Here is a 20,436-nt window from a genome sequence, read left to right on the forward strand (position 1 = left end):
CTGTGTGTGAAACAACTATAAGTCTGTGAAATAAATTGTACTATAATGCTAGCCCACTCGATGCCAGCGTGGTTTTTTGTCCCATAACTCTGAAGCATATAGCTGTAGTTAACTGGTCTGTCATGCAAAATGCGCAGAAAACATTATGAACATAAGCAAAATAGATGTACCAAATTCACTACAACATAACTGAAACTACCATCTTTCATATTACTTTATTTATTCTTAACCAATAAAGTAAAAAGATATATTCGCATTTTTTCCAGAAAGCAAGCATGCTATTAAAAATAATTAAATAGAAAACATCAGTAGTGGTGCTTGGCAAATATAGGTTTCAACTACTTCAATGCAGTCATTTTTGGCTACAAAATGGTCAGCACTGTACTTATGCAGTTTCAGTCTTATGAAACTAGGTTCTCTTAAAACAAGTACTTTCGTGTTCTGTTTTTGACATAATTTTTGATTGACTAAAAACCCAGTTACTTAAGAGTGGTACATGAAGTATTCTCCCTTTGTGTCCAGTTTCCACACTGCCTTTTGGCTTTTTCTCAATAGAAGAGGCCAGCAACCAGCATCAGAAAGGTTTCAAAACTCATCTGCAAACTAGAAAACTGCTACAAACCTGTCTGTGTGTTGTGGCACTGGTTTAGAGTTTGTCATCACAGCAAAGTCGAAAACCCAAGGTTAGATAGGAAGTGGGCGTTGTAGCAATCTCACTGAACTAAAAATCCAGAACCCTGGGTTCATGACCTGGAGACACAAGTTTCAAATCCTACAATGGCAGATGGTATAATTTGAATTCAACAGAAATTGAGAATAAAAAGCCAGCCCGATGTCATCTGTGTAACCACTGTTGATAGTTGTTAAAAACCCATTTGGCTTATTTCAGGGAAGGGAACCTACATCACTACCTGGTCTGTCCTACATGCAACTCCAGGTCTGCAGTAATATGGTTGACTCTTAATTGTCGTCTCGGCAGTTCGGGATGCACAATAAATGCAGACCTAGCCAGTGACACCAATATTTCCATGAATTAATTAAACTTGCTTCAAATGAAGGCAGTATAATAGGATTTAAAACAAACTGCAAGTTAATATTATATTTCAAAAAGTAATTCTGCAATGGTCCTCTGCGCATAATTTCAGCAAAAGTCACTTTATTCTCATGTTATCTGCAAGTTGTAACACTATCAATGACAAGTACTGGGGCAATATTTAAAAACCCGTTCACAAAATAACTTACATGTCAATTTTAAAAAATGCAATTTTGGCTAGGTTTAATAAACATCTTAACATTTTTTAAATTTAGTCATTGGACATGGGCATTGTTGGCAAGCTAGTTTGTATTGGCCATCCATAGTTACGCTTGAGAAGGTGGTAGTGAGCTGCCTTCATTGTGAACCCACAATGCCCTCAGTTTGACCAAGCGACAATGAAGGAACAGTAATATATTTCCAGGTCAGAAAGTAAAAATATATAGATTTAAAATTACACTCTCCAATTCTTCCCATCATGGAATATTTTGTAGTTTAAAATTCAATTCCAAAAATTTAAAAATAAAATTGCCTAGTGTATCAAATCACTTGCCTTAAAAAAAAGAACAGTATGGGCCCTTCGCCACTCGATGCTGTTGGCGGGGTTGGGGAGCGAGCAACGTTTCACACAGAGGATGGTGCATGTATGGAGTGAGCTGCCAGAGGAAGGGTGGAGGCTAGTACAATTACAACATTTAAAAGCCATTTGTATGGGTATATGAAAAGGGTTTAGAGGGATATGGGCCGAGTGCTGGCAAATGGGACTAGATTAGGTTCGGGTATCTGGTCGGCATGGACGAGTTCGACAGAATGGTCTGTTCCCATGCTGTACATCTCTACGAATGAGGTTAAATTTAGAAAGGATCCCTCCTCTAGTGCACAGCATTTCCCAAATGTATCTATGTTTTCAAAGAAGCTAAATTAACAATGTGTTCTTGAGTTAAAGAGTTAGTTGATTAACTAATAAGATACAGGAAATGATATTGAAATATGATACATGCACAGGTTAGAACTTAGAGGTGAGTCCACGAGTCAAAGAGTATCAGTCTTTGCCTGTCCATACAAAGAGTGTGAAATACTGCAACAATTAAGGTAGAGGATTCCAATGGCGCTGACTTTAGCAGTAGAACAGTTGATTGAAGATACTTGGTTCTGAAGTTAATTGAAGTAATTTGTCCACTTTCCTTCAAGACAAGTTTTGCTGACAACTTCTTTAGAACATCCTCTCTTTTGTACTCATGGAAGAATAAATTGCAATGTGTCTTTCAACCAGAACTGCCTTTCTTCAACTCATGAAATGGACTAAATGCCAGTAAGTGGGACTATTTTAATTTGGGAAACCAGGTTGAAATGGACTAGTTGGACTGAAAGGTCTGTTTCTGTGCTGCATATGACGATGTTTGCAGTCTGGATCATAACCGACACTTTGTGAATGCACCTCCCTTTTAAGTGTTGCTGTTTGAAGTTCTCTTGACACTCTTCAGATGCAACATTCCATAGCCACAAGATTCCAGCCTGCTCCTGATGTTATATAGCCTTCCATCTTTGGCTTTGTATGTCTTACTTTAATAAAAACATATATTTAACATTTAGGAAGAAAATATCTGTTGGTTATAATACATAATCATGACACTGATTGCCATAGTTTAATTGTTGCTCTAAAAAATTCAAAATAATTTTCTTCTTTTGTAGAATGATAAATAAAGACTGTTGAAGTTTGTCTTCACAAATGTCAAACTGAAGATGACCTGAATGTCCATGTTTGACACTCAGCTTGTGAATTCTCTTCCATCACCACCTGAAAGTGCTACCTTGTGTTAGTGTTGCTTTGAGTGTCAAAATCTCTCCATCGTATCTTCTGATCCACAGATCTAATCGTTTATTCCTTTCTCAGACCGGTTAAAATAACTTTAGCATGATCACTGCTGCAACAAATTAATTCACCATAAACCAGAAACTGAAGAAGTTGAGACTTTCCGGTATGTATGATGTACATTTTGGGGAATTCATTTGTTTGATGCAATTCCATTTCATTTTTTTTTTAAAATGAGGGAAGACGATGGCGTGGTGGCAAATGACATAGAATAGTAACCTAGAGACCATGTTCATGCTCAGATGGGTTCAAATTCTATACTTAAAAAATCTAGAATCGAAAACTAATCTCAGTTATGGAGGTCACAAAACTATAACTGATTATTACAAAAAACCCATCTAGTTCACCTATCTGCTAAACATATTCAATCTGGCCAACTTAACTTCAGATCCACAGCAACATAGTTGACTCCTTGCTGCCTTCTATAATAACCAAGCAAACTCGATGGCAATTAGAGTTAACCAAATAAAATGCCGACCTTGCCAGAGACACATCCGACAAAGAAAAGTGTTCCAGTTCTTTTGGCCTAATAAAAAAGTCCACAAATAGTAAATGCCATAAAACGGCTGGACCATCATCTTGGCAACAGCAACACAATTAGCCCATTTCTTTTTCACCAGATAAGGATGGTAGATGCAAATTAGTTGTTAATCTCATCATAGTGGCTTATACCAGCACTTGGCAACAAAATATTCCAGCATCACCGACAGTTACTGTTCTTCCGTGGACGTAGTCTTTCATTCTCCATCTTATTCAGTATCAGCTGAAGCGGTTACATACATTGTACCATTAGGATCCAACAGCTTTCTCAGCGCTTTCATCAATATTCTTAGGTTCACCTGTAAACAAATAAAGGACAGTATTCTACACAAAATGCAGCAACTCTCGAAGGTTTTGTAGATTTAACTTTTCTCAAAATGGTGACCACAATCAATAGACTGATTGAGGACCACAAATGCAATGGAACACGAACGTCACAGGAAGATTAATTAATGATTCCCTATGGGCCATGTAAGGGTTATCACACATGTCTTTCAGCAAATAGGCAGAGATCCAACATGCTCGAGTTGAACAGTACAGTTAAGTAAATGATGCACGCGGATGCATCAAACACTGATGAATCCTAGAAATGAATATCTAAATCATTTCATTTTTCTGACTACAATACATAATATCCATAAGTCTAAATTATAACTGAAAGCAGAAACCTTACCATACTCAACTATATTGGATATCTTGTGAAACATCTCCTATCGAATACGAAATTGTATTTTATTTCATGATCTACTTAGCAGCCTTCTAACATCTGGAAGAACTGTGGAAGAGGGCTGGATTTTTTGCCTCCTACAGCGTCAATTTGCCCTTGTATTTTCCTAAAATCCATGACTACCAGTAATGGTATTCGGTGATTAACCGACATAAGATTCGAATGTTATAGTGGTGGCACGGTGGCTCAGTGGTTAGCACTGCTGCCTCACAGCACCAGGGTCCCAGGTTTGATTCCAGCCTCAGGCGACTATCTGTGTGGAGTTTGCACATTCTCCCAGTGTCTGCATGGGTTTTCTCCGTGTGCTCCGGTTTCCTCCCACAGTCCAAAGATGTGCAGGTCTGGTGAATTGGCCATGCTAAATTGCCCGTAGTGTGAGGTGCATTAGTCAGAGGGAATTGGGTCTGGGTGGGTTAATCTTTGGAGGGTCAGTGTGGACTGATTGGGCTGAAGGGCCTGTCTCCACACTGTAGGGAATCTAATCTAATCTCATCCTTCACGGTCGCTAGGCCTTACCCTATAATTTGCTGACAAATGGTAATGTGAATGCAGCTACATCAAACAGATTGCAGAGGTTCACGAGGCAGAACACAGTCATCTATTTAAGGGAAATTAGGGATTAGCCTTGGCACAGACATCTGTATTTCATGAACAGATTAAAACAAGGATAGAAGCAGAATTCTGGACAACAGATAGATCAGAAGGATGGATGTATGGGGAGGTGACTGAATACGATCAAGTGTGATATGATGGAGAACAATGGAGAGGTATTAACACCTAATGGTAATAGTTTTAAGGAGTTCAAAGGTAGACTGTTTTGAGTAGGGTTAGGGAAGGTGGAAATAGTCACAAAACTTTAAGACACAGGGCAATTGATAACAGGGTAAATAAGGGCATTGAATACCAAAACAAGAAACTTATGCTTTTATAGGAAAACAACTTACCCAGGTAAGCTTGCGCTACACCAGTTTCCGGGTCAGGTAAGCAGAGCAGGTAAGGGCTGTTTGGTAGTGGCTGCTTGAAGGCTCGGTGACGTTTGTTTAACGGTTTACATTTGAATTTTTTTTTAAAAAAGCGTGGAGTGGACCCAGAAGCCGGTGTAGCGCAAGCTTACCTGGGTAAGTTGTTTTCCTATAAAGACGTGCAGGAGAGGAACCCGATCCCACCCGTCCTCCTCCTCTCACCTAATAATAAGACCCGTTGTGGTAAGAAGGTAAGTGCTGCAGTTTGCTTATTCTAGTGTTTAGACCTAGTTTTTTTTTAAAAAGGTTACTTTTAGAGGGATGGCAGTGAAGGCAGTGCAATGTTCCTCTTGCAACATGTTTGAGGTGAGGGATGCCATGGTCGTCCCTGCTGATTACACTTGCAGGAAGTGCACCCATCTCCAGCTCCTCAAAGACTGTGTTAGGGAACTGGAGCTGGAGTTGGATGAACTTAGGATCATTCGGGAGGCAGAGGGGGTCATAGATCGCAGCTTTAGGGAAGTAGTAACTTCAAAGATTGCAGACAAGATGGGTCACAGTGAGGGGGACTGGGAGGAAGCAGCCAGTGCAGAGACCCCCTGCGGCCGTTCCCCTCAAGAACAAGTATACCGTTTTGGATACTTGTGGGGGGGGATGACTTACCAGGGGTAAGCAATGGGGTTCAGGCCTCTGGCACGGAGCCTATCCCCGTTGCTCAGAAGGGAAGGGTGGAGAAGAGCAGAGCAATAGTTATTGGAGACTTGATAGTTCGGGGCACAGATAGGCGGTTTTATGGGGGCGAGAGAGACTCACGTTTGGTATGTTGCCTCCCAGGTGCAAGGGTACGTGATGTCTCTGATCGTGTTTTCTGGGTCCTTAAGGGGGAGGGGGAGCAGCCCGAAGTTGTGGTCCACATTGGCACCAACGACAATAGGTAGGAAGAGGAATGAGGATGTTAGGCAGGCTTTCAGGGAGCTAGGTTGGAAGCTCAGAGTTAGAACAAACAGTTGTTGCCTCTGGTTTGTTACCCGTGCCACGTGATAGAGAGTCGAGGAATAGGGAGAGAGCGCAGTTAAATGCATGGCCACAGGGATGGTGCAGGAGGGAGGGATTCCAGTTTCTGGATAACTGAGGTTCTTTCTGGGGAAGGTGGGACCGCTATAAACAGGATGGTCTACACCTGAACCTGAAGGGCACCAGTATCCTTGGGGGGAGGTTTGCTAGTGCTCTTTCGGTGGGGGGGGGGGGGGGTTTAAGCTAACTCTGCAGGGCCATGGGAACCTAGACTGTAGCTTTAGGGTGCAGGACCTGGAGTGTAGGGAGGTTAAGAACATGGCATCAAACTCGAAGGAGGGTGCCTATAAACAGGAAGGTGGCTTGAAGTGTGTATACTTCAATGAGAGAAGTATACGAAATAAGGTAGGTGAACTTGCAGCGTGGGTTGGTACTTGGGAGTTCGATGTTGTGGCTATTACGGAGACATGGGTAGAACAGGGACAAGATTGGTTGTTGCAGGTTCCAGGGTTTAAATGTTTTAGTAGGGTCAGAGGTGGGGGTAAAAGAGGGGGAGATGTGGCATTGCTCGTCAAATTTAGTATCACAGCAGTGGAAAGGATGATGGATGAAGACTCGCCATCTGAGGTAGTTTGGGCTGAGCTTAGAAATAGGAAAGGTGAGGTCACCTTGTTAGGAGTTTTCTACAGGCCTCCTAATAGTCCTAGAGACGTAGAAGAAAGGATTGCGAGGATGATTCAGGAGAAGAGTGAAAGTAATACGGTGGTTGTTACGGGGGACTTTAACTTTCCAGATATTGACTGGGAAAGCTATAGCTCGAGTACGTTAGATGGGTCGGTGTTTGTCCAATGTGTGCAGGAGGGTTTCCTGACACAATACGTAGACAGGCCAACAAGAGGTGAGGCCATACTGGATTTGGTTCTGGGTAACGAACCAGGCCAGGTGTTAGAATTGGAGGTAGGTGAGCACTTTGGGGACAGTGACCACTATTCGGTGACTTTTACTCTAGTGATGGAGAGGGATAAGTGTGCACTGCAGGGCAAGAGTTATAGCTGGGGGCAGGGAAATTATGATGCGGTGAGGCATGACTTAGGATGCGTGGCTTGGAAAAGTAGGCTTCAAGGGAAGGGTGCAATCCATATGTGGAGCTTGTTTAAGGAGCAACTACTGAGTGTCCTTGATAAGTATGTATCTGTCAGGCAGGGAGGAAAGAGTCGTGTGAGGGAGCCGTGGTTTAATAAGCCCTTCCTGATGAAGGGCTTATGCCCGAAACGTCGAATTTCCTGTTCCTTGGATGCTGCCTGACCTGCTGCGCTTTAACCAGCAACACATTTTCAGCTCTGATCTCCAGCATCTGCAGACCTCACTTTTTACTTTAAGGAATTGGAATCCCTTGTTAAAGGGAAGAGGGCGTCCTACGTAAAGATGAGGCGTGAAGGTTCAATTGGGGCGATTGAGAGTTAAGGTAGCCAGGAAGGATCTAAAGAGAAAGCTAAGAGCAGCAAGGAGGGGACATGAAAAGTCCTTGGTTGATAGGATTAGGGAAAACCCAAAGGCTTTCTATAGGTATGTCAGGAATAAAAGGATGACTAGGGTAGGAATAGATCCAGTCAAGGATAGTAGTGGGAAGTTGCGTGTGGAGGCTGAAGAAATTGGGGAGACACTGAATGAATACTTTTCGTCAGTATTCACTCAGGAACAGGACATTGTTGCCGATGTGAATATTGAGTCACAATTAATTAGAATGGATGGCTTGGAGATATGTAGGGAAGAGGTGTTGGAAATTCTGGAAAGGGTGAATGTAGATAAGTCCCCTGGGCCTGATGGCATTTATCCTAGGATTCTCTGGGAAGCAAGGGAGGAGATTGCAGAGCCATTGGCCTTGATTTTTATGTCCTTGTTGTCTACAGGAATAGTGCCAGAAGACTGGAGGATAGCAAATGTGGTTCCCTTGTTTAAGAAGGGGAGTAGGGATAACCCTAGTAACTCAAGGCTGGTGAGTCTTACCTCTGTTGTGGGCAAAGTCTTAGAGAGAATTGTAAGGGATAGGATTTATGTACATCTGGATAGGAATAATGTGATCAAGGATAGTCAGCATGGTTGTGTGAAGGGCAGGTCGTGCCTCACAAACCTTACTGAATTCTTTGAGAAGGAGACTAAGGAGGTGGACGAGGGTAAAGCGGTAGATGTGGTGTATATGAATTTTAGTAAGGCATTTGATAAGGTTCCCCATGGTAGGCTACTGCAAAAAATACGGAGGTATGGCATTGAGGGTGGGTTGGAAGTTTGGATTAGGAATTGGCTGGCTGGAAGACGAAGGGGGTAGTAGTTGATGGTAAAGGTTCATCTTGGAGTGCAGTTACCAGCAGTGTTCCGCAAGGATCTGTTTTGGGTTTGTCATTTTTATAAATGACCTGGAGGAGGGGCTAGAAGGTTGGGTGAGCAAGTTTGCGGATGATACGAGAGTCGGTGGAGTTGTTGACAGTGAGGAAGGATGTGGCAGGTTACAGCGGGATATAGATAAGCTGCAGAGCTGGGCAGAAAGGTGGCAAATGGAGTTCAATGTAGCTAAGTGTGAAGTGATTCACTTTGGTAAGAGTAACAAGAAGATAGAGTACTGGGCTAATGGTCGGAAACTTGGTAGTGTGGATGAGCAGAGGGATCTTGGTGTCCATGTACACAGATCTCTGAAAGTTGCCACCCAGGTAAATAGTGCTGTGACGAAGGCATATGGTGTACTGGCTTCAGGATTTTCGCTTCCCCGGTCCCCAACGCCTTATTTTCACTATGGACATCCAGTCCCTGTACACCTCCATCCCCCATCACGAAGGACTCAAAGCCCTCCGCTTCTTCCTTTCCCGCCGCACCAACCAGTACCCTTCCACTGACACCCTCCTTCGACTGACTGAACTGGTCCTCACCCTGAATAACTTCTCTTTTCAATCCTCCCACTTCCTCCAAACTAAAGGAGTTGCCATGGGCACCCGCATGGGCCCCAGCTATGCCTGCCTCTTCGTAGGATGTGGAACAGTCCATCTTCCGCAACTACACTGGCACCACCCCCCACCTTTTCCTCCGCTACATCGATGACTGTATCGGCGCTGCCTCGTGCTCCCACGAGGAGGTCGAACAGTTCATCAACTTTACTAACACCTTCCACCCTGACCTGAAATTCACCTGGACTGTCTCAGACTCCTCCCTCCCCTTCCGAGACCTTTCCATTTCTATCTCGGGCGACTGACTCAACACAGACATTATAAACCGACTGACTCCCACAGCTACCTGGACTACACCTCCTCCCACCCTGCCCCCTGTAAAAACGCCATCCCATATTCCCAATTCCTTCGTCTCCGCCGCATCTGCTCCCAGGAGGACCAATTCCAACACCGCACAGCCCAGATGGCCTCCTTCTTCAAGGACTGCAGATTCCCCCCAGACGTGATCGACGATGCCCTCCACCACATCTCCTCCACTTCCCGCTCCTCCGCCCTTGAGCCCCACTCCTCCAACCGCCACCAAGACAGAACCCCACTGGTTCTCACCTACCACCCCACCAACCTCCGCATACAACGTATCATCCACCGCCATTTCCGCCACCTCCAAACGGACCCCACCAAGGATATATTTCCCTCCCCTCCCCTATCAGCGTTCCGCAAGGACCACTCCCTTCGTGACTCCCTCGTCAGATCCACACCCCCCACCAACCCAACCTCCACCCCCGGCACCTTCCCCTGCAACCGCAGGAAATGTAAAACTTGCGCCCACACCTCCACACTCACTTCCCTCCAAGGCCCCAAGGGATCCTTCCATATCCGCCACAAGTTCACCTGTACCTCCACACACATCATCTATTGCATCCACTGCACCCGATGTGGCCTCCTCTATATTGGTGAGACAGGCCGCTTACTTGCGGAACGCTTCAGAGAACACCTCCGGGCCGTCCAAACCAACCAACCCAATCACCCCGTGGCTCAACACTAACTCTCCCTCCCACTCCACCGAGGACATGCAGGTCCTTGGACTCCTCCACCGGCAGAACACAACTACACGACGGCTGGAGGAGGAGCGCCTCATCTTCCGCCTGGGAACCCTCCAACCACAAGGTATGAATTCAGATTTCTCCAGTTTCCTCATTTCCCCTCCCCCCACTTTGTCTCAGTCGGTTCCCTCAACTCAGCACCGCCCTCCTAACCTGCAATCCTCTTCCTGACCTCTCCGCCCCCAGCCCACTCCGGCCTATCACCCTCACCTTGACGTCCTTCCACCTATCCCACCTCCATCGCCCCTCCCCCTAGTCCCTCCTCCCTACCTTTTATCTTAGCCTGCTTGGCTCTCTCTCTTATTCCTGATGAAGGACTTATGCTCGAAACGTCGAATTCTCTATTCCTGAGATGCTGCCTGGCCTGCTGTGCTTTGACCAGCAACACATTTGCAGCTGGCTTTTATTGGTAGAGGAATTGAGTTCCGGAGTCCTGAGGTCATGTTGCAGTTGTATAAGACTCTGGTGCGGCCGCATCTGGAGTATTGTGTGCAGTTTTGGTCGGCATACTATAGGAAGGATGTGGAGGCACTGGAACGGGTGCAAAGGAGGTTTACCAGGACATTACCTGGTATGGTAGGAAGATCGTATGAGGAAAGGCTGAGGAGAAAAGGAGGTTTAGGGGTGACTTGATAGAGGTGTACAAGATGATTAGGGGTTTAGATAGGGTTGACCATGAGAACCTTTTTCCACGTATGGAGTCGGATATTACGAGGGGGCATAGCTTTAAATTAAAGGGAGGTAGGTATAGGACAGATGTTAGGGGTAGATTCTTTACTCAGCGAGTCGCGAGTTCATGGAATGCCCTGCCAGTAACAGTGGTGGACTCTCCCTCTTTATGGGCATTTAAACGGGCATTGGATAGGCATATGGAGGAAAGTGGGCTAGTGTAGGTTAGGTGGGCTTGGATCAGCGCAACATCTGGGGCCGAAGGGCCTGTACTGCGCTGTATTTTTCTATGTTCTATGTTCTATTGTATGTTCTAAATCTTCAAAACTGGTTTGGTTTCAGGTGAAGTGCTGGGTAGAATTCAGAGAACCACAATTCCAGAAAGTTGGCCAGGAGTGAGAAAGGGTACAGAGATGATTTGGGGAAAGGGAGGACTGTAGGTGCCGGCAAGTCAGAATTGGTAAAATGTGGAGCTGGAAAAGGAACAGCAGGTCAAGCAGTATCAGAACAGCATGAGAGTCAACATTTCAGGAAGGACCTTTCATCAGAGAGGATTTGCCAAGACACCAATGATGCGGTCAAGATTGAACGAGCTGATGTCGTTCCCGACAAAAACAGATAAGATCGAGGGAAAAAGAGACCAAATAGAAGCATTAAAAGGTCTCCATACAGTGGGTACGGAAGAAGTTACCATTTTTTTTGGAGAGGGGGGAAATGAGGAGAATTTCCTCTCACAATGAGAGTTATATTGCTGGAATGTACTACATGAAGAGGTGATGGAATCAGATCTTGTGGGATCTTTCTAAAGGCAGCTGAATATATATTTCAAGTTAACTAATTTTCAGTGGGAATAGAGCTGTGGTTTGTATCTAAATTTGACAGCTCTTTCAAGGAGGCAGCACAGGTTGAATGGGCCAAATGGGATTGTGTCCTGGCTTTCTTTTTCCTCCCAGAGCCTCAGTCTGTCCTTGCATTTTCCTAATTTCCATATCTACCAGCAATTGTATTCGGTGACTAACCAGTATAACATTGAATGTTATCGGGAGGAGTGGTTGATTTTGTCATCAGCTTTTCTCCATTTCAGAAGTGTATTCTCAGTGGACACCACACAAACACATCTTTGAGAAGAAATACAGAAGTTCTTTCAGAAATGCCTGAAGACCTACCCTACCCATCCTTACAGATACAGCTGGGCATAGTCCAGGATTTTCAGAAGATAATTGAGAAAGTAACCAACAACAAACAATCACTCAGTAAGGTCTGTAATATACTCACTTTGTGTGGAGGGATTTTCAACTGTCAACTCTTCTTGATTTTCTAAGCAAATAGAATCAAATATATGTCACAAACAGAAGATAGGAAGATGATTTAACATTACTGAGGATAGCTGTAGGTTGTTACCTTGCGAGGACTCGTCACAATAATTTCGCAGATCTGATGCTCTCTCTTCTGACTCATTGTTACCTAAGGAAAAAAAAGATTTGCATCAAAACGGTGTCATGTCAATTACAAATAAATACTAGAAAATTGAAACAAATCAGAAAGCTAAACTCGCATGTAATCTGAAAATGTCATTATAAAATCCCAAAATTGTGCCTATACAAGTAATCTTGTGTTTCCCATCATCAGGTAATCTTGGTTATGTAGTGTGATAATTTATCATCATGAATGACTGATGACAGTGAAACACTCAACTTCTGAAGTGGAGAAATGTTGATACAGAATCAACCCCTTCTCCCTATAACGTTCAATCTTATTCGGTTAATCACCAAATACCATTGCTGGTAGTCATGAATTTTAAGTCCAGAACTAGAGGGCATAGGTTTAGGGTGAGGGGGGAAAAGATATAAAAGACACCTAATGGGCAACTTTTTCATGCAGAGGGTGGTACGTGTATGGAATGAGCTGCCAGAGGATGTGGTAGTGGAGGCTGGTACAATTGCAACATTTAAGAGGCATATGGATAGGTATATGAATAGGAAGGGTTTGGAGGGTTATGGGCTGGGTGCTGGCAGGTGGGACTAGATTGGGTTGGGATATCTGGTTGGCATGGAAGGGTTGGACCGAAGGATCTGTTTCCATGCTGTACATCTCTATGACAGACTGATGCTCCAGGAGAAAAAAAAAGCCCTCTTCAACAGTTCTTCCAGCTCTTAGATGATCATGGAATAAAATACAATTTCATATTCGACTGAATATCTTGTGAAAGATCTGTTTGTTACATCAATATAGTTTAATATGGTCAGGTTTTTGTTTTGTTATAATTTAGATTTATGAATATTATGTATTGTAGCCAGAAAAATGAAATGATTTAGCTGTTCACTTCTAGGATTCATCAGTGTTTGATGCATCCGCATGCATCATTTACAGAGAAACTTTGATTATCCAAAGGACACAGGAGGGGAGTATTTTATTCAGTTAATCAAATGCCGGATAACATAGTTAGCCATGCATTGGGGCCTTGTGACCTTGCTCGGATCATCCGAAATTTGATTCATCAAATGTCGGAGTATCAAGGTTCCTCTGTTCTTAACTGTACTGTTCAACTCCAGCACGCCTGTTTGCTAAAGGATATGTGAGATAACCCCTACAAGGCCAATGGGGAATCACTAATTAATCTCCTTGTGGAGTTCATCGAATAGGAGTTCTCCAGGTAACAGACAATAGCTGGGGTTCCCGATCCAAGACTGGAAAGGCCACGTTCAAGTCTGCCTGCTCTAGAGGTGTGTAAAGTCTGAAACAAGTTGATGAGAAAAATAAGTTATAATAAAAAAAAGTCTTTACAAATTATGGATTAAAAACAAACCCAAAGGGCCCTTGTGGCACAATGGTAGTAACACTACCTCTGAACAGGTTGATTGGATACTAAAAGCTTAGTCATAATGCTAGCTTTTAAAATGAATTTAAAGCGGGAAAGGGAGACATAGACAATTAGAAAAGGAATATGGCAGCTATTAGAGGAAAGGGTTTAGGTAAGGTATAGTTTTTGATTGCCAAAAGCATGACAATAAATAGAACAAAAAAAGATATTCCCGAGCACAGACCTCAAAGGAAACAGGAATCTCAGGTTCTAGCCTGCAGAGGTAGAGATTACTAGAGTTAGGGATGGATGAGGCCAAGGGGTGACAAAGGTGAAAACAAGAATCAGAATTTAAAATTGACAGATTAATTAACAGCAAAGAGAGATGGGTGACTGGGACTTGCTGTAAATTAGGCAGCAAACTTTTGGGCAGCCTCACCTTTGCAGAAGCTAAAATCTGGAATTCTGGTTAGAAACACTTGAATATTCACATCTGGAAATAATGAAGGGATAGATAAGGGTTGCAGTAGAAGCAGAGTTGCACAGTGTTACAGAGGCAGATACAAGTACTGCTGGAGATGACACAGATATGGTGAGAAGCTCAACTCAGAATCAATATGACACCAAGGTTACAAACTGTCAGCCTCAGACAGAAGGATGGAGTTGGTGGCCAGGGAATGACAACAACTGCAGGGGCTGGACTGAAGACTTCAGTTTTCTGAGTACATACATGGAGGAAATTTCTAATCTTACAGAACTAGATGTCAAACCAGCAGTTTGACAGTGTAGCAACAACACAGGGACTGACAGATGTTGGTGATATCAAACTGAGTGTCACCAGCGTACTTGTGAACCTGATCGCTATGTTTTCAGATAACACAGCTAAGGACCAGAATGTAGATAAGAAAATGCAACGCAAACAGAATGACAAGGAACGTAACTATAGGAAAACCTTATTACACCTCTACCTGGCCTTGGCAACCTCAGGCTAATAAGCGCTACTTAAATGGAGAAAGACTGCAGAACTCTAAAGAAATGAGGGATTTGCACGTTTTTGGCCATGAATCACAAAAAGCTAGCAATCAAGATCAGTGGGTAATAGGGAAACCAAATGGAATATTGGCCTTTATTTCAAAGGGAACGGAGTAGAGAATAGGGAGGTTTTCTTAAACTATATAAAACAATAGTTAGACTGCAGCTGGAATACTGTCAACAGCTTGGGTCTCTTATCTAAGTAAATATATATCTGCATTGGAGGCAGTCCAAAGGGTTCACCACATGAATACCAAGTATTGAAGGACACCCTAATGAGGACAGGTTGAGTAGATTATGCCTGTACTTGTTGAAATGTAGAAGAATGAGTTGACCTTACTGAAACATACAAGACCTTTTGGGGACTTGACAGGTAGACGTGTAAAGATCGTTTCCCATTTTAGGAGAGTCCAGAACAAAAGGTTATAATCTCAGAATAAGAGGTTGCATATTTTTGGCTGGGCCTTCAAATGGATTCAAGGCTGAGATGATAGATTTTTAATCAGAAAGGGAATCAAGTGTTATGGGAAAAAGGCAGGAAAGTGGAGTTTAGGTTTATTAGATCAGTCACAATTTAAACTGAATGGCAGAGCAGACTCAATTTGCTAAATGCCAAACTTTTGCTCCTACATCTTATTGTCTTTATAAAGCCAGAGAAAAATAAAGGCTAAGAATCCCTATTCAGACGGATCTTGGAGGACTGTGTTCTGGCTCAAGTTGGCACCCTCAAAGTTCCAAGGTGCCAAAACCAGTAGTACAATTTGGTTTTGACTCAGTGGTAGCAATCATTTGCCTTGGTGGAAAATTACACGTTCAAGCTCCAGCCTGAAACTCATGCAAACTATTCAGGTACAGTATTGCACCGAAGGGCAAGCCCTACTCTGTTAGAGCTGACGTCTTTTCACTGTGACACTACATGATTTAAAGGATTGTATGGCACTGTTTCAAGAGCCTGGAGCTTTTCTGAAATCCTGACCAACCTTTTTCTTAAACCAGACAATCTAACAAACAAAAAACTTTGTTGCTCTTTGTGGGACTTTGCGATGTACAAATTAAAAAAAGATGTAGGGAACATAATTTCAAAGTCAGGAATGGTATAAAATATGATGATATAGTAATTAGTTAGCAGGTGTACCATGGCAACAATTTGTACCATGAACATGACGTATTGCAGGAACCTGCAAAAGCTCAACAGCACCTTCCAAATGTTTTCTCACCTTAAGTAAATGATGCGCATGCATGCATCAAACCATGATGAATCCGAGAAACAAATAGCTAAATTATTTCATTTTTCTGACTACAATACTTATCCACAAGTCAAAATTATAACTGAAACCAAAAATCTTAACTTATGAAACTATATTTATGTTACAGATATTGGATATCTTATCAGACTCCTATTGTACAAGATTGAATGAGCTGATGCTACTCATGACAAAAACAGATAAGATTGAGGGAAGAGAGACCTATAGAGGCATTAAAAGATCTCCATTCAGTGAATACGGAGAAACTTTCCATTTTTTGAAAAGAATAAGAGAGGAAATGAGGAGAATTTCCTCTCACAATGAGAGTTGTTATTGGAATGTACGACATGAAGAGGTGATGGAACCAGATCTTGTGGGATCTTTCTAAAGGCAGCTGAATATATATTTCAAGGGAACTCATTTTCAGTGGGAAAAGAGCTGTGGTTTGTATCTAAATTTGACAGCTGTTTCAAGGAGCCAGCACAGGTTGAATGGGCCAAATGGCTTCTGTCCTGCAACTTTCCCTGTATTAGATAGATTTTAGATTACCTACAGTATTGAAACAGGCCCTTTGGCCCAACAAGTCCATACTGACCCTCTGAAGAGTAACCCACCCAGACCCATTCTCCTACCCAACATTTACCCCTGACTAATGCACCTGACACTATGGGCAATTTAACATGGCCAATTCACCTAACCTGCACATTTTTGGATTGAGAGGGGAAACCTGAGCACCCGGAGGAAACCCCGAGCACCCGCAGGAAACCCATGCAGACAAGTGGAGAATGTGCAAACTACACACAGATACAGTCGCCCGAGGTGGGAATCGAACCCAGGTCTCTGGCGCAGTGAGGCAGCAGTGCCAACCACTGAGCCACACTCCACGCAAACACATCTTTGAGCAGTAGTATAGAAATTCTTTCAGAAATGCCTGGAGTCTTACCTTACCCATCCTTACAGAGATAGCTGGGCGTAGTCCAGTATTTGAGAAGGTAATCGAGAAAGTAACCTGCAACAATTACTTCATAAGATCTGTAATATACTCACTTTTTGTGGGTGCAGTTGCAGCTGACATCTCTCCTCGATTTTCTAAGCACATAGAATCAAAAATATATGTCATAAACTGAAGACAGGATGATGATTTAATATTACTGAGGATAGCTGTAGGTTGTTACCTTGCAGCACTTTGTTATATTCCTGATGTGGTGCTCGGTCTTCTGTCTTGCTCTTACCTAAGAACAAAAATCAGATTTGGATCAAAACTGTTTCCTGTCCATTACAAAGAAATAGTAGAAACTTGGAAGAATTCGAAAGCTAATTTTATGTGAACTCTGAAAACTTCAATATAAAATCCCAATGTTTTCCATTATCAGGTAATTTTGGTCATAGTGTGTGATAATATATCATCTTAAACGACTGATGACAGTGAAACATTTCACTTCTGAAATGGAGAAAATCTGACAGAATCCATCCCTCCTCACTTTAACAGGCAATCTTATGTCAGCTAATCATTAAATAATTGCCGGCAGCCATGGAATTTAGGAATATAAAAGAGGACAGACTGATCCTTTAGGGAGGAAAAAAAACCCAGTTCTCTTTCACAGGGTTTTTTCCCCCAATGTTTCAGTTTTTATGAAGTTGTTAAATAGATTGTAGAATAATGTATAATTTCATATGTGGCAGGAGTCTTATCCAATGTCTGGAACATAAATATAATTTCAGAGGTTTACATTTTCCCCTTATAGTTATAATTTTGGATTTATGGATATGATTTGCACGGAGAAATAATGGAATGATTTAGCTGTCCATTTCTGTGATGATGCATCACATTTACTTGACTGTACTGTTCAACTCCAGCACGTCAGATCTCTGCCTGTTTGCTAAAAGATACACGTGATAGCCCCTAAAATGACCCATGGGAAATCCATTATTCTCCCTGTGGAGCTCATAGGGTATGAGTTCCCTTGGTAACTGCCTAGCTGGAACTACTTACCCCTGGACTGGGAGGCCTACCTACTCCAGAGGGGTTAACAATATCTCCGACAGGTCGATTAGAAAAATAGGTTAAATAAGTAAACTTTTCCTTCAAAAGTAGGGGGAAAAAAAAGCACACTCAAAGGGCCCTTGTTGCAAAATGATAGTATCCCTACCTCTGAACCAGAAAGTCTGGATTCAAGTCCTACTTGCTCCAGAGGTGTGTGATAACATCTCTGGACAGGTTGATTAAACAGTGAAAAAAATAAAGCAGACTCACCATCTTTCCCTCACCTTTAATGGTTTGCATTGCCCTTAACAGGCTTTACACATAAATTATTTGATTGAAAAGATGGATGATTTACAGCTGGTGGTTAATAGAGAGGGAAATATACCAATGTGATTTAGTGAGGAGGAAAAATAATTCAGTTATGTGCAATAACACTTTTGGATAAACAAAAAGAGATAAAAGCAGATCGAGGGATGAGTCTACAGAACTGTCAGTCCTGAGCTGGGATTAGCCTTTGTATACCATGAGCGCTGAATCAATTTTGGTGTTCAGCAATAAATGGTGTTCCTTTCCAGTCAGGCTTCCTGAGTTATTATAGTTTGTTCATTCATTTTGAAGCAGTGGGTTGATAATTATAAGTCTATGAATGTTTGTACCAATAAATAAGTTTTCAGGGTCTTTATCATAATAACCTGTGATGAAATCCTTTTTTTTTGTGCAGTTGACTGTTCCAAAGAAAGTATCAGTCACCTCCAATATTGCCTAGAAACAAGGATAGGCTTTGTTGCAAGGTTTTCAATCATTTACTCAAAATTCAAAAAGGTCAGGCGGTCAGAAAGTGCGACAGTGAGATGGAGAGATAGAATCAGGATCCATGTTAAGCAGTGCTACTGAAAAGGCCATTAGGTCAGTGTTCTTGTTCAGGAGGAAGTCCAGCTGCTTTTGGAACAAAACTGTGCAGCTAGCTTGTGAAAGTAGTTCTAAAAACCAGTGGGTTCAGCTAAATTCTGGAGTTATTGGATTCTCTTACAGAGCACCTTTATGACTAGATGATTCAAATAAACATTCTTTAGCAATTTGTAAATGAGAACCATTGATAGTCAAGACCGATATAAACACTTATGTCCAAAGGATCTCTTTAAATATTTATGCCATGCTTAAGTCAAATCATTTAACAGTAAATGTTTTTCAGATGCATTTCTATTGCAGTTTCGTGATTGTTATTGGATGAACAATCTAGAAACCTGAACTAGGGAATCAGAGACATAGGTTTAAGTCCTACCATGCCAGTTGGACAGTTTAAGTTTAATTAAATAACTAAATCTGTAACATGAATGGTGATTAAAAAAAACAACCAAATAGTCCTGAAAAAAAAAGTGCATACATTAGAGAAGGAACTTGTTGTCTTCATTTAATCTGAACAACATGCTACTCTGGCTCATTCTCAACCATCTTTCAAATGGCCATGAAAGGCATTCAGTTGTTGCTCACTTCCACTTCATCAAGCCTAACTAGAAATGGGCAGGAAAAGCAATAATCGGACATTGTCTGGATGGGGTGGGGTATTGATAGTACTCAGCGTTTAGGCTGAGTGTGTGAGCAGTGAGGAAGAATGGGCCAACAGTACTTAGAAGTACCTTCAATTTTATTTTAGGAGGAGCCTTCTGTTCTACGATTCCACATTCAGTAAGTATCTTTAGGAAATGTTCATTTCTGAAGATTTTATTTCAAGCTGCATATAGACCTATTTCTCCTGAACAACGCTGAGGCTGACTGTCTTGAGGAAAACCAATATTGCAGAGGAGACTTGAACAGACACAAATTAGTTTATTTACTTTGGTTAAAAAGGAGTGAGCAACACCTCTGCCTGGACCTGGTTTTGTGAATAAAACAGGAATTGAGGTTCTCTGTGTTGTCTTAAGAACGAACCTACTTAGTAGATTTCATATACTATATAAATTATAGGCAGGGGAACTTGTCTGGTACACTAGCCATCATTTATTCCTCGTTCAGCATTTTGCAATATGTGGTATTTTGCTGCTATTTGTGGGACTTGCTGTATGCAAATTGATGCCATGTTTCCTTAATATTACAACAATAACTATACTGCAACAGATGATTGTGAAGAATACAAGGTTTCCGTTGATTCCACAACACATAATTGAAACGTCCCACAATTCTTTCATAAATACTTTCTATTTAAACTCTAATTCCACACTTCAGAGTATCTGATTCAGGCTTTTCCATAAGATAATCTCAAAAGAAAGAAGGTGGTAGCAAGTAGCAATTACCAAGAGGAAGCTATAATCCATTCTGGACTGTTTTGGTATGCAATTTATTTTTAAAAAAACAGCTATTAAAATAAACCTTATGGAGGGAACAGGGAGAATATTTATAATTACTGTTAACAATTGAAAGGGTTATGATGCATTAGTGTTTTAGAAGCTTTTGTGTGCCTTAATTCTTTATGCTAGCCAAGACAGAAATCAGATTTGTAACAAAATTGGCATATCTGAAGA

The 20,436-nt window shown here is 42.1% G+C and overlaps 1 protein-coding gene across 3 annotated transcripts in view; it reads right to left on the minus strand.

The window, feature by feature from the left end:
- Nucleotides 1–201: 201 nt before the first annotated feature.
- Nucleotides 202–20,436, minus strand: part of LOC132821071 (CD48 antigen-like) — a 55,829-nt gene continuing 35,594 nt past the window's right edge. For all 3 annotated transcript variants that reach the window (XM_060833587.1, XM_060833588.1, XM_060833586.1), the window contains 5 exons: nucleotides 17,109–17,165; nucleotides 16,981–17,022; nucleotides 12,259–12,321; nucleotides 12,133–12,174; nucleotides 202–3,745 (listed from right to left, as the gene is read on the minus strand). In XM_060833587.1, the coding sequence (XP_060689570.1) occupies nucleotides 3,696–3,745; nucleotides 12,133–12,174; nucleotides 12,259–12,321; nucleotides 16,981–17,022; nucleotides 17,109–17,165 (254 nt within the window). In that variant the 3' untranslated portion in view covers nucleotides 202–3,695. The remainder of the gene's footprint in view (nucleotides 3,746–12,132; nucleotides 12,175–12,258; nucleotides 12,322–16,980; nucleotides 17,023–17,108; nucleotides 17,166–20,436) is intronic.

The sequence above is a fragment of the Hemiscyllium ocellatum genome, chromosome 12 (assembly GCF_020745735.1).
Source record: "Hemiscyllium ocellatum isolate sHemOce1 chromosome 12, sHemOce1.pat.X.cur, whole genome shotgun sequence".
In the NCBI taxonomy this organism is placed as follows: domain Eukaryota; kingdom Metazoa; phylum Chordata; class Chondrichthyes; order Orectolobiformes; family Hemiscylliidae; genus Hemiscyllium; species Hemiscyllium ocellatum.